Source organism: Coturnix japonica, chromosome 22 (genome assembly GCF_054131305.1).
Source record: "Coturnix japonica strain WE chromosome 22, WE-NBRP24, whole genome shotgun sequence".
NCBI lineage: Eukaryota > Metazoa > Chordata > Aves > Galliformes > Phasianidae > Coturnix > Coturnix japonica.
In genome coordinates this window covers 3,773,620-3,786,386 of record NC_140684.1, presented here as the reverse complement: position 1 = coordinate 3,786,386, position 12,767 = coordinate 3,773,620, and the positions used below count along the sequence as shown (strand labels likewise).

The window sequence follows — 12,767 nt, the reverse complement described above, 5'->3', positions numbered from 1 at the left end:
CAACCCCCCCACATCCCTGTACAGAAAGGCAGCAAAAGAGATTACAAGAAATCTGTGCATCACACCATAATACGGTTATAAAATCACTACTTGGGAATCTATCATAAAGTGACAGGTTTTACAAGGATTTCAGTTTTATTTTTTAATCTTATGACCTTAACTATTCTACAGAAAACCATGGAAGTCACTGGACTTCACTGTATGGCACGAACTGCGAAGTACCCGGTTGCCCCTTTGTTTTGCTGGTCACCAAAAAATGCAGTAAAAGGCTTCAGAGTTCAGAGTTTTCTTTGACATGCAGTTAATTTGTTTAAAAAACGCTGCCTGCAGAAGCTTCTGCTATTTGCAATCCGACACAATTCAGAATTAACTGCAGTTAACGCTAACACCATTCATATAAGACACCCTTTCTTCTATGTAGCACATAGAACACAATTACTGTTGTTGAAGCCACGTGTATCGCTCTTGGCTGAAAGTAGCATCTTCAGGGCTGAGAGATTTTGTATATTGATCTTCCTGCCTCTTCAGGCCTTATCTCATTCCTGAGACAGCTGACAACGACAGCCAACCTGTCCCTCAAACGGGACACATACTGCACTAAGAATCAAAGCATGACAAATAACTACAGTCAACATATGCTAAACAATGCTGAATGGCCAACAGCTTTGTCACTGCCACACTGTGCAAGATGTGGGCTGGCAAGTCTAAGGTAAAAGGCTCCATATCCCTCATTACCAGACCCTTGAGCCACACAGTCTCATGATCATAGACAAAATATAAATAGACTTCACGAACTGAAAACAGAGCTTTAAATTCTTCAAAAAGCACCTGTGAAGAAAGTAGGCTGCGGCTGCCATCTTGGATTTCATCCAGCTAAGTAGCGAGTCCCTGTGGCAGCTTTCAAAGCTCTTAAAAGTTTTTCTTTCCCATTCCACAAGCCAAGAATATTTCCAAACAGGTTTCAAGAATTGGATATTATGCTATAAAAGCAGCATCAGGTACTTGTGAAAGAGTGGATCCAAGATGATGGCTCCAAGCTGGTCCAATAGCACACTTCAGCTTCTACAGCACCCAGTACCAGACCACAAACCACAGACCTACATGGGAGGCAGCAAGCAAAGAACACAACGATCTGAAACGTGGCCCCCAGTGAAGGCTTCATTGTTCACTTCCAATCAGGACAGACTGCAAGAGCAAGATGAACCCTCTCCTCCATGTGGACATTTTGAAGTAATGCTTAAAACACATCCTACCAGGAATCCGGAGCACTGTTTAATTTTTGATGACAGAGCTGTATTGTTTGGAGCACACCAGTTTGCACCCATTAAGAAAAAAAATAAGAACAAAGATGGTTTTGTTCACATTAAGGGTATCTAACAGTTTCCAACCGTAGAAAATGGTTTTCACATGGTACACCAAACAGAAGCAAAGTTTGAAACCCAATGCTTAAAATACTGCGCAACAGTAGAAAAGTAAACTGATAATATATTAATAAAATGTCACAGGGCAAATGGAAGATCAGCACCAATTTGTTTGTTGTTTTGCTGTGGTTTTAAGTTCCAAGCATATACACCTTTAACAAAGCAATATAACATGCTAATACGCAATGACTGAAACCACCACAAAATACTTCTGGACATAATCGTGCTGGGATAGAGTCCTACTGGTTATTTGCTGATAGAGTGAGAAAGAACCTAAAATAAAGAATTCTTTCAGTTCAGGAATTGAAGCCATCACCCTCCTCATTCAAAACATCTGATTATCTATAAGTTATGAGAACTTCAACGTGCAGAGTGTTACACAAGTCTTCTCAAGTGACCAAACTGCATCTATCATTTAAAATTGCAACGATACAAATTCAATTTAAAAAGCACTGAAAGCTCAGTAATGGTTACAATGTCCTCAACATTCTCATTTTATTTGTCATACATTTCAAGGAGCTTCAGCACAATCAGACTGCAGGCTGCCTGTGAAATTCTAATTTGGGAGACAGTTCTTGTTTCTTTTTAATGGCTTCATTTCTGCACAAAGACATGAATAGCACAGACTGCATCAGGCAGAGGCAGGACATGGGGACAAACTGCATCCGTGAGCCTTCATCTCAGCTTCCACCCAAGGACAGCTCCATGGAACGCTCTTTCAGCATCTCTCTCAAGTTCTTTCCATGTGCTTTTTCTTTTTCTCCCACAAGTGCAGGTTATGACGTGAATGAAACAACCACCATCAGGTCTGCAGTCACTCAATGAGCGTAAAAACAAAACATTTCTTAATTTCTCACAGCTTGCTATACATACAGCTGCCATAATTATCAAGAGCTCCCTTGGCATTTTCTACTTTATTCAACCTGAGCTCCATAGGAGGGTTTTTGTTTTTCAATTGTAATGTGAACCATTAAGTTGATTTTCTACTTCTGAAACTTCCAGCATACAATGAAAAAAAAAAAAATTATCTGCCACAAATGCAGCCAACATGAGTTTCGCTGAGCAGGAACATCTAGAACAGATACTTGGAAACCACATTAGGCAACAACCAGTTCCAACTGTATTTGAAACGTGAAACTGGGAGCGAGGGAAAAACAAAGTCCAAATAAAACAAGAAAGTACACGGCACAATTATCAAATAGGAACTTCTACTCATACTTTTGTATATTCCCAGATTTTCCCCCACTCAGTGAGGCATATTTTAAGAGCACTTTTAACCTTCCCATCCCCATTTCAAAACAAAGATCAAAGAAAAGTCCCTTGGACGGACACCTTCCGCTTCTTATGCAATACAGATTGAGACGCTGCACTTCAAAACCCCAGCCGTTACTTCAGCACCCAGCAGTCCAAACATTATTCCAGCCCTTTGAAGCAGCCCTAATGGTATCTTCCATTTGCAAGTAACACTTCTGTAGTCAAAGATCTTACTCCAAGGAGATGTTAATGTGAAAGCACTCAGACTGCAAAGAGCCACACACTCCTGGAGGCAGCCTGCGAGGTGTTCAGAAGTCAATGTAACACCATTACGGCGAGTGTCAGCTTAGGAGCTGTCATAAACACTTCATAATCACTCAGACACAAACCCGACTGCCTGCAACACATTATTTTATTAAGTGCTGAATAGAGGTTCAATTGTACGAATAAATAGCACAATGCTACAGATAATAGCCGCACTAAGCAGATTTTCAGAGAAATGTCAAATTGTTGCTTTTTCAGGCTGAAAGGTTTTTAAACTATGGAGATTCTATTTTATTCTTAATAACTGGAATAACGTTGTGTAATAACGAGTTAAGTACTCGGCACGATCGAGAAGAAAAATACATTTGCGTAGTACCAAAGGACACAAAGAAGTGCTGTCAAATACACCCTAACTATTAAGTCAGTCGCTTAACTGCCAGATTTTCTTTTACTTGGACTAAGTAAGGAAGAAATAGATGGAGAAACACAAACACGGATAAATACAGGCTGTGTTACCTCCAAGCTTATCAGACAAGATAAGATCTGAGAAGATATTTAAAAACTGATGTCAAAGACTATCAACCTGAGAAGCCGTCCAAGTCCGTGCTGCTAACGGCGGATCCATTGCAGCACTGGCATTCCACCAGCACACACAAACCGCAGCACTGCACAGGACGACGCTTCCCCCCTCAGATGTGCTTTCCCAATTTCACAGGTTAAACAAATAAGGGCTGACAAAGCAACGTGCTGCCTCTGCAGCTCACATCTGTAAAACGGACGGTACAGTATTTCCATAATTGCAATTTCCTTTTGTTTCATCAGACTTCCACCCCCCAACCCATGAAAAAAACCTCTGTAAAAAATGAAATGCACTAAGTTTCTTGCAATTTCAGTTTCTTTATTCTTCCTAAAAGAAGAAATACTATCAAAATGTAGAAGTTGTATGAAGTTAAACACCAGGAAAACACAACCTGGCTACACTGACCAGCAGCCCTCCTGCAGAAGGTCACGTCAGGCATTCATTCGCCTCCCTTGTGGCTTATTCAGATACAAGAGAAGAAAACAGACCTTTCCCACAGGGAAACATGGTTAAGCTACCCCGTGCTGCCTACCTGTCAGAACCAGGGAGCACACTTATTCCACATAAGTCAGAATAAACGTGAAGTAGTTCAACTCCTCATTTGTTAGTAAGATCCATCAAATTATTTCATGCTTACTGCAGTGAACCATGCGGTAAGAGCTCAAATGCAGGCAGTTAATGCAGAACATTCAGGTTACACTGAACACAATCTGTTCACGTGTCAAAGAATTGAGACATGCCGCTTCTTTCGCTCTTGCTTTCTTTATACATATAAGATGCCATCTCACGTTCAATTTCTCAGGAGCATTGATATAGGTGGCTTTCACAAACACAAGCTTCCATTTTGACAAAGAAAGTCACTTAAGAGGGACACACTGAACTCTCACCTAACCACAAAGTAATGGCACAACAAAACAAAAACTTGCCTATAACTGTCAGACACAGAGCATTTCTGATCACACAGTGCCCTCAACAAGTCCATTGCCAACAGAATGCATCCCATACGTCTGTCAGCAAACATCGCATGTGGGCAAGAATACTTCAGCAGCACAAACTAAGATCTTTTGCACAAATTCTTTTGCTTAAACATTAGCGACTACCCACTGCCTTTAACTAATTGATCAACTTGCAGTGGAAGTCTGAGTACAGCTGAAGTTCTGTTTCCTCCCTTAGCTCAGTATCTTACTGACACCTAATGTTTGCTTTCTGTAACACACTTGGAAGAACAAAGCAATGTTTCTGAAGCATTTTAATAATCTGTTTCACGATCTGTACATTATTAATAACCTGCTCAGTGTTCAGAACTTTGCAGAAAACTAATTTTGTAGTGTAGAACAATTTTTAGCATTCAAATTAACTCTAGTAGAAGGCAAAATCCAAATATAAAGCCAGGAAATTCAGATTTAGCCACAATTTCTCGAGACACACAAGCAGATAGAAGTTCCCAAATTATTCTTTACTGCCGTTAAAGTTTTACTAGGCCCTTCTTTCTATTAAATCCTCCTTTAAATGCAAAAGCTCAGCAGTTTTTCCTTCCTCAGCTCCAGCTAACAACATGCAAAATGAAGAAGGGAAAAAGTCAGCTCTCCCACACCCTCAGAAACTCAACTAGACTTTTAGGTGTACAAAATAAGAGCATTTTCTGTTTTACCATCTAAGCTACTGGTATACAAACCTTTTTTACACAGCAAAGCAATACAAAACACAGAAATATATATATATATATATTTCAAAAAGGCCTTATATTTTATGAAGAGAAAGAACTCCATCCTCACTACATTATTTTGAAGGACAAGGTGTTACGAGCGATATTTTTTTTTAAGTTAAGAATTTTATGACCTACTGTATTAAACTTTATTCTACAGTTCAAGAAATTTGGGGTAAATTCCCCAAATTAAGACCATGTGCTCATAAACCATTCTGAAACACAACCTGCAGGGTGTGTATGACAGCATAAAATCAAACCCATATGCACACACAGACTTTAATAAAATTAAAATTGCAAATCACGTACATGACAAACACTGTGACTGTAAAATACCATTTAATGCTGTCATACTCGCATTCTCGGGACAAACAGATTCTCTTCATATTTTTCCACCCTTTTTTCCTTTCCCTAAGTTAAAAAGATTTGTCTGTCCAAGATAGAATATGCTGCACAATGTCAGATGCTGCTCCCAATTAGACTCTAAAAATTCATCCAAAAAATCATATGTAAAAAATGCTCAGATCCACAAGTCCATGAATTTGAGAGTTTGATCTGTGCTCAGGATACACCTTAACATAAGCACGATAAATGCACTTCATACAGTACTGATGGTAAACATTGGCTTTAACCACTCCAACAGGAAAAATTAAGATGTTAAGGCAATAGCACTCCATCACAAACAAAAGCACTTCTACCACAGAAGAGCAGTTAGCTGGTACTTACAGGTATGCTCCAGACTTGCATTCCATCACTGTATCCAATCATTAGCAGTAACGGTGGTTCATTCCCAGTGCTGTGTATTTCATGAAACTCCATATTCCTTGATGTATCTAAATTGGGTTTGAAGAGCAAAGCCATTGGTTAACAGGTTGGGACCAGCCATGGTTATCACCAGCTATACTACATAGCGTTTCCCCAGTGAATGTTTTTGCTCTTGTAATTAAAGGCAAAGCGATGTGGATCACATTTTTTATGTTGAAACAACATTGAGATGCATTCTTTTAGGCAAGCATAATAGATTTATTAAAATTTCACAGAGAGGTTACAAACGATGGAGAAAAACATCCTTCATTAAACAAGAGCTATCACAAAATACACCTAGAACTTCCATAACTCGCTGCTGTGATTAATATAATGCAGCAAACTTTTAAAAGGGAGAAAAGACCAATAAAATTAACTAACACATTCTACTGCTACAAACATACGGACTGATCAAAGCTCTTCCTAAATACCGTACAACTAATCTTTGCATCAACCTCCTGAAAAGAAGGAAATCCACAGGAAGAAAAGTGCCTCAGAACATAATAACAAGAAAATTGAGCCTTTCTTGACTATGGCCCTGCAGAACTCTACTTCCATGGATGGATGAAAGATCCCTGCAAATATGTAAGCATCAAAGAAAGAGAGGAAAAACATTCAGGATGTTGAAATAAGATAAGTTCAGGTCCAAACACATTACGTTGCATAAAGGTAAGTGTAGACAAAATACAGGATTGTGAAAAATATTGTAAAGCATTTTCAATTTGCTGTAGAAAGGGCCCGAAAGAGGGAATGGCCAAGAACTTTTAAAAATAAACAGAAGAGGACAAGGAGCTCACAAAGAAACAAATTCTGACAGCCTAAAGCTGGACATAATACCCTGCATGAGATTATAGGACTTTTCTTGTTCTAAGAACCATGAATTTATGAACTGCCAGCCTCCGTGCCATTTCAACAGCTGGAAAACATAACAATCTTCCCTATTAACCTCAAGGAGGGTCTGAAAATTCCCCATCAAGGCTCTGGCTATAGCTACTACTTCATATAAGACCAGAATAAGCCTTTATCACAGTGCTATAGACAGGAAAAGAAGATGGCAGACAACAGCAGTTCTCTGGAAAAGCCAACTCTTGCACTCTCCAGAAAAGCCTGATCAGGAATGCAGATCTCTTAGTTCCCCAGTTACAGCAGCCACTTGTACTTTACACTGCAAGCAACTGCAAAGTGGTTAGTCCATTCGGGCAAGATACTCAACAGCAGCATTCAACCACTTCCCACTCAGTCAGTAATCTTCCTCGTTCAGAAAACGTAATTGGGATGGGTTGAGGTGAAATACATGTCATCTGGATATGTACTTTACTTGACGCTCTTAGCAAAAGCCTGTGGCCATTACCATTGTTTCTTGATGCCCAAGAGCAGTTGCCAGTCAGCAGCTCTAGCTGACAACTTACTGAGACACACTACAAGCAGTAAGTTACATTGCAAGAATATGTTGTGACATTGCTTCCATTTACCTGAAGGAAATCATAGAATCTCCTGATCTTTCTCCCTAACCATTCACCCTTCCTAGGTTGCTATGAATTATACATATCAATGGACATACACACAGGTCTTGGACTGGATCTGCAGTTAGATAATCTGGCTTTAAAACCAAACAGTGGTCAAAATAAATTCAGTTCTCTGCTTTGTCTTCAACTATCATAAGGAAAAGAATAGGATCTTTTATTATTTGCCTTTCTTCCTAAGCAAGAGCTAGTTTGCCTTTAGATGCAGTAGCAGGGCCTATCTGTTCCATTTGGAAGGTACTGAACAAAAGTATTTACATACTGAGAGAGAAATGCAACCGTACCATTCAAATCCGCATTCTCAAATCTGACCCATATGATCTTCTCCTTTTCTTCTGCTGGAGGAGTACCACTGTAGGCCTGGGCAAAAAGCAAAAGGCTCAAAATAAGAAAATGTAACACCCATTTTTTCCTCCCTGTATAGAACACAGAAGAGACTATGAAGTTAATAAATAAACAGGTATACCTGTACCTTACAGTCACAGCCAGTATTACTGTGACATTTTGCTTCTAAGAGGAATGAGTCCATGATCAACACGCAGCATGCTGGGTGTAACTCAAAGTTCTAACATCACTCACTGAAGCAGACACACACAGCAATAAACCCTGTGCAGCAGGTCAGAAATGCTACAGGACCCACAGCCATTTAGTCAGGCTAAAATAGAGTGACTTCTGCCATGTTTAACTTCTAGCAGTGGCACACTGCTTCTAAGAGCAACATCAGGGGTTCTCACAAGAAGCATTTTTATTCTTAAAACTTATTTTATTCATTTAAATGCTTTGTAAGCAAAAATGAAGAAAGAAACACTTTTACTACAGTTTATTTTACTGACACGTTGTAATTACATGCGTGACATCTTTAATACAGCCATTTTAAAAGAATAAGCTGTAATTCCAGTAAAACAAATCTGCGTTTCAGTTCTGCGTTCTACAAATTCCCATAAGATGAGATGCAAAAAGAAACTCTGAAGGAGACTTGCAGTGTTTCCAACCTGTGTGCTTTACAGTTCTCAGGAGAAAGTGTGGTATTAAGAATGTGAGCTACAGTAGAAATACCATCACTTCCAAATGAATTAGGGCAAAATGCAGTGCAATATATTGGAATAAATATGAAAAGAGACCATATAATCACTTTATACATGCCAGAAAAGCAATAACACAAGCTAAAAATGCAGATTTAAAAAGTAAGTGTGGGTATTACTTCTCCAAACAGATCACATTCCATGTTTCCAAGGCAAACTGATTTGTACAATAAAACACAGACTGTACCCTTTAACTACAGAGAGAAAAGCAAAGGCAGGAAGGGGGGGATAGGGAACGTAGCAATCTTTTAAATGAAAGTTTGACTAATTTAATTTTGACCATGAGTCCAAAAATGCATTTCACAAGCCAATACCAGCAAGGGGATTTCTTCTTATTATTATTATTACCATTAAAAAAATTCATGACTTCAGTTATCCAAGATGGTTCTTATTTGAATGACTAAGAGAGTTTCCTGAGGCTATGGGCAATTAGCTGCAACACTTCACTACTGACTGCAGCCTTCCAACACTGCTTTCCCTCTGCTATTGAGAGGCCCAGGAGCAATACAGAAATGACCATTTCATGCTGCTGCTACCTGTGAAAACTACAAAACCAGAAGCACTGTATTTCTCCACAGAAGGAACAAAAAGGGACAAAAGAAGACAAAAAGGGAAAGGAAGAAAGCAGAAGGCAGACTTCTGCTTCGCTACTGAAAAGACAGCTTTTAAGACATGCACATACCTGTGGCACAACGTCTTGAAGAAAAGTAACAACACTTTCCATATATGACTGCTCCCTTGAAAACAGAAGGAGAATTTTTCACTACTACTGGAGTCCATTAGTGGTTAGGGATATATTAAATAAGGCGTTGACAGAGAAAACAAACACGACAACACAGAAAATTACTAAGGATGCAGTGTAGTTACTCAATAGGCTGTCACACACTGACAACATATACACAAAGTGACCTAAAAGTATGTTAAATGTGAATTGATACCTATTCATGAAACAGCTGCTCAGGAAAAGGCGTAAAACATAACAGAGGAAACCATGTACTCCACGTTAGAATAATCAGAGCAAAAAAGGCTTTTGGAAATCACTTCTCAGTGTTTTTCTACTTGAACTGGATCTTATGCCATATAAGAGTGCTTACAGCAAGGGCTGGAGCTTCCCTTGTGGGGCCTGTAAACTTTATGACCTCAGGTACACTATGTACAATGACAAAGTAAATGGAAACAACAGTGGGCGGAACCAAAACCCAACCAGGATGAGCAAGGTTCCAATTTTACAGCTTGAAGAACTTACTCCTTCTTGGAAGTTCATTAGCAGCAATGAATAGGATATATTGCAAGATATACTGGATCTGCTACATTTAAACTAACATTTTTATTAGCTTATCCTTGCATGAGTGGTGAGGCTCTTGTGTAACTGCTGAGCAAAGCACAGTGTTGGCCGAGTTCATCACACAGCGTTGAAACTACATAGAAAGTCCATGCTTTCAGAAATGTGTAATTCTGAAATATTCTGGCAACCAAATCTATATTCATAAAGTCTGGAGACTCAAAAACAAACAGAAAGCAACTTCCTCCATAGCCAACAGCTTTGGCAGCTCCCACATTTTTTGTTTTGCCAGGTATTTTTCATGCACTACTGCAAGGTTTCTAAGAGCAAGAAGGAAAAAGTAAGCAACTAAGGGGTCTTGATAGCCAAAGGTGTGCACTTTGTGCTTCTTAAACCATGTAAATTCTTCTACATTGGAGCTTTCAGTAGGTTAAGACTGAAATGCTCTCCCCCAAACAAGGGCACCAAAGATACTTCAAAAGCTGCAACACCCCAATCAACTTAAGGACTGGACTCCTCTCTGAAAACAACCATGAATCAAAACCACAAGACTTTCTGAAAGCTTAATCAACCAATGGCAAAACCAGGCTTTGTTCAGCAACCCAGGGAGGGCTGAATCAATGGAGACTGTCCCACTGCATTAAGTAAATGCCTCACAAATAAGGTGTGGTTTTCTAGGGCTGATCCTTCTTTTACTTATGTAGGTCACAAAAACTGTCTTTGTGTACCTTCCTTTGTTACCTACCAATAACATCTCACAGGTGTAGCATTAAACAGTGACTGAAGTTCTCATGTGAATGCCTACCAGCGATAGTCATAATGCCTTTGTTTTTCAGTCTGTTAAATGAGTACCAGGGTGGCTTCTTCCCCCCCTATATCACACCAAGAAACAACGCTGGTGTTTGGGAAATGTTTTATCTATTATATATGTGGTAAATTCTTCATAATGTAGGAAAAAAAAAATAATAAACCATGAAAGTTTCTTTAAATTGTTTAAAAACAAAAAAAAAACCAACAAACTAAAAACACACAGAACACTGAACACTGGGAGCCTTAAAATCCATTACAGAATCGAGTTCAAAGCAGATCTGTTTATACACCGTTTCTCTCTATAGTCTTCTACCATCTCCTGTTTCTAACAATTTAGTTTAACATAGGCAGAACTCTGCAGGGAGTTACACGCCACTCAGTATAATTTTCTCCATGAGAGTTTATATCTGTATTCATCTTTAAGCTGCACAGCTCTGAAGGCTGGTGAGAGCCTCATTCAGTGAGGCTGTCTGACCTGCAGAGGCCGAGGAGACAAGAAAGCAACACCTGCTTACTTCCTTTGATTGGGAAATACTGAACAGAACAGAAACGTCCTGTCAACATAAGCTCTCAGAGGGGGCTTTGAAACAGAGTTTGGGCAAGGTGCTTCACGTGCAAGACCACAGAACACATTCCCCTATCAGGCCATTTCTTCCACAACATTCTTACGTGACAGCTTGCGGGCGGACCACCACTCCTCCAGTGCAGCGACTGGGGCGGCGCGGGGATTCTGTCGCCATTGCTTCTCTGCAGACACCTGTAAGAAACATTCCCACTTAGTAACAATCCGTTGCATGAAGGCTGCTTGCAATCCAGCTCTTGTCATCGTTTTCAGGATTATGAGAACCTCTAAAGGAAGGAAACTCAAGTTACTCAACCCATAAGGCACCACACCTTCATGGCGCTCTTAAAAATTAGATTCTATCTATTTTAGAAAATAAAATATAGATAGATTCTATCATCTATTGGTATCACAGAAACACAGAATGACCCGGGTTGGAAGGGACCTCAAGGATCATGTAGTTCCAACCCCCTGCCTGGCAGGGCCACCAAACATACACCTTTACTAGATCAGGTTGCCCAGGGCCCCGTCCAACCTGGCCTTGAACACCTCCAAGGACGGGGCATCCACAACCTCCCTGGGCAGCCTGTTCCAGGGCCTCACCACTCTCCTAGTGAAGAACTTCCCCCTTACATCCAACCTAAATCTTCCCTCTTTTAACTTAAAACCATTTCCCCTAATCCTGCTATCAATGTGTATCAATGCGCCTCCTGCAAAGTACAGGAATGTAATTCAGCCCTTGGAATTCTGAACACTTTCCTAACAGCAAACAACACCTGTGTGACACCAGAGATACCAGACACAACTCCAGCCCCGAGCCAAGAGCTCCATGACAAACAAAGCCAAACTCCCAACACAGACTCACAGAAGAGGTGGGTTATCAGCTTCTCGCCATACTTCGCAGCCTTAACCCTCCACAATGGCAGCGGTCCGGTTCGGTTCTATCACACACACCGCGCCCCATCACCGTCACACCGGGGGCTGAATGAACCGAGCCGCGGGCGGTAGAGCGGGCCACAGCGCTGAGCCGGCCGCACAGCGACCGAGCAACACACAGCTCGGCGTTCCGACAGCCCGGCTTCCCCCCAAGCTCCGAGGCCGCAGCCCCGGGCAGGTCGGCAGGCAGACAGGCAGGTAGACAGGCCCATAGACTGGCAGCCCCCGGCCGCCCCGCTCCCCACCACGGCCCCTCGCTCTCTCTCAGCACCCCGGCCCCTGCCCGGCCTCACAGCCCCGCTCTCACCCTCACCAACCCCCCCAGAGCCCAGGCCCACCCTCAGCCCTCACCGCCCGCTCTCCCCGTTCGCCATAAGCACACACCGCTCCTTCCTCCCGCCTCACACCCTCACTCACTCACTCACCTGCCGCCTCGCCCCTCAGCCCGGCTCCTCACTGACAGTGTTTAGGACCCTCACGGGGAGTGACACAGAGCGCACCTCACACCGCCAGCCAATCAGATGACCCCGAAGGCGGGTTGCTC

The 12,767-nt window shown here is 41.3% G+C and overlaps 1 protein-coding gene across 17 annotated transcripts in view; it reads right to left on the bottom strand.

Annotated features, from left to right (window-relative positions):
* The window catches only part of BCAS3 (BCAS3 microtubule associated cell migration factor), a 299,190-nt gene extending 286,476 nt beyond the window's left edge, over nt 1–12,714 (bottom strand). For 16 of the 17 annotated variants that reach the window (XR_014936381.1, XM_085521677.1, XM_015880751.3 and 13 more), the window contains exons 1-5: nt 12,649–12,714; nt 11,395–11,482; nt 9,316–9,370; nt 7,836–7,911; nt 5,951–6,057 (exon numbers count right to left, since the gene is read on the bottom strand). Coding sequence is in view for 16 of the 17 variants with exons in the window: in XM_085521677.1 (XP_085377803.1) it covers nt 5,951–6,057; nt 7,836–7,911; nt 9,316–9,370; nt 11,395–11,465 (309 nt within the window). In the remaining variant the exon portion in view is untranslated. Of the gene's footprint in view, nt 1–5,950; nt 6,058–7,835; nt 7,912–9,315; nt 9,371–11,394; nt 11,483–12,152; nt 12,523–12,648 lie in introns of those variants that run through there. The other variant, XM_085521676.1, reaches the window with a different exon arrangement.
* Nucleotides 12,715–12,767: the final 53 nt, after the last annotated feature.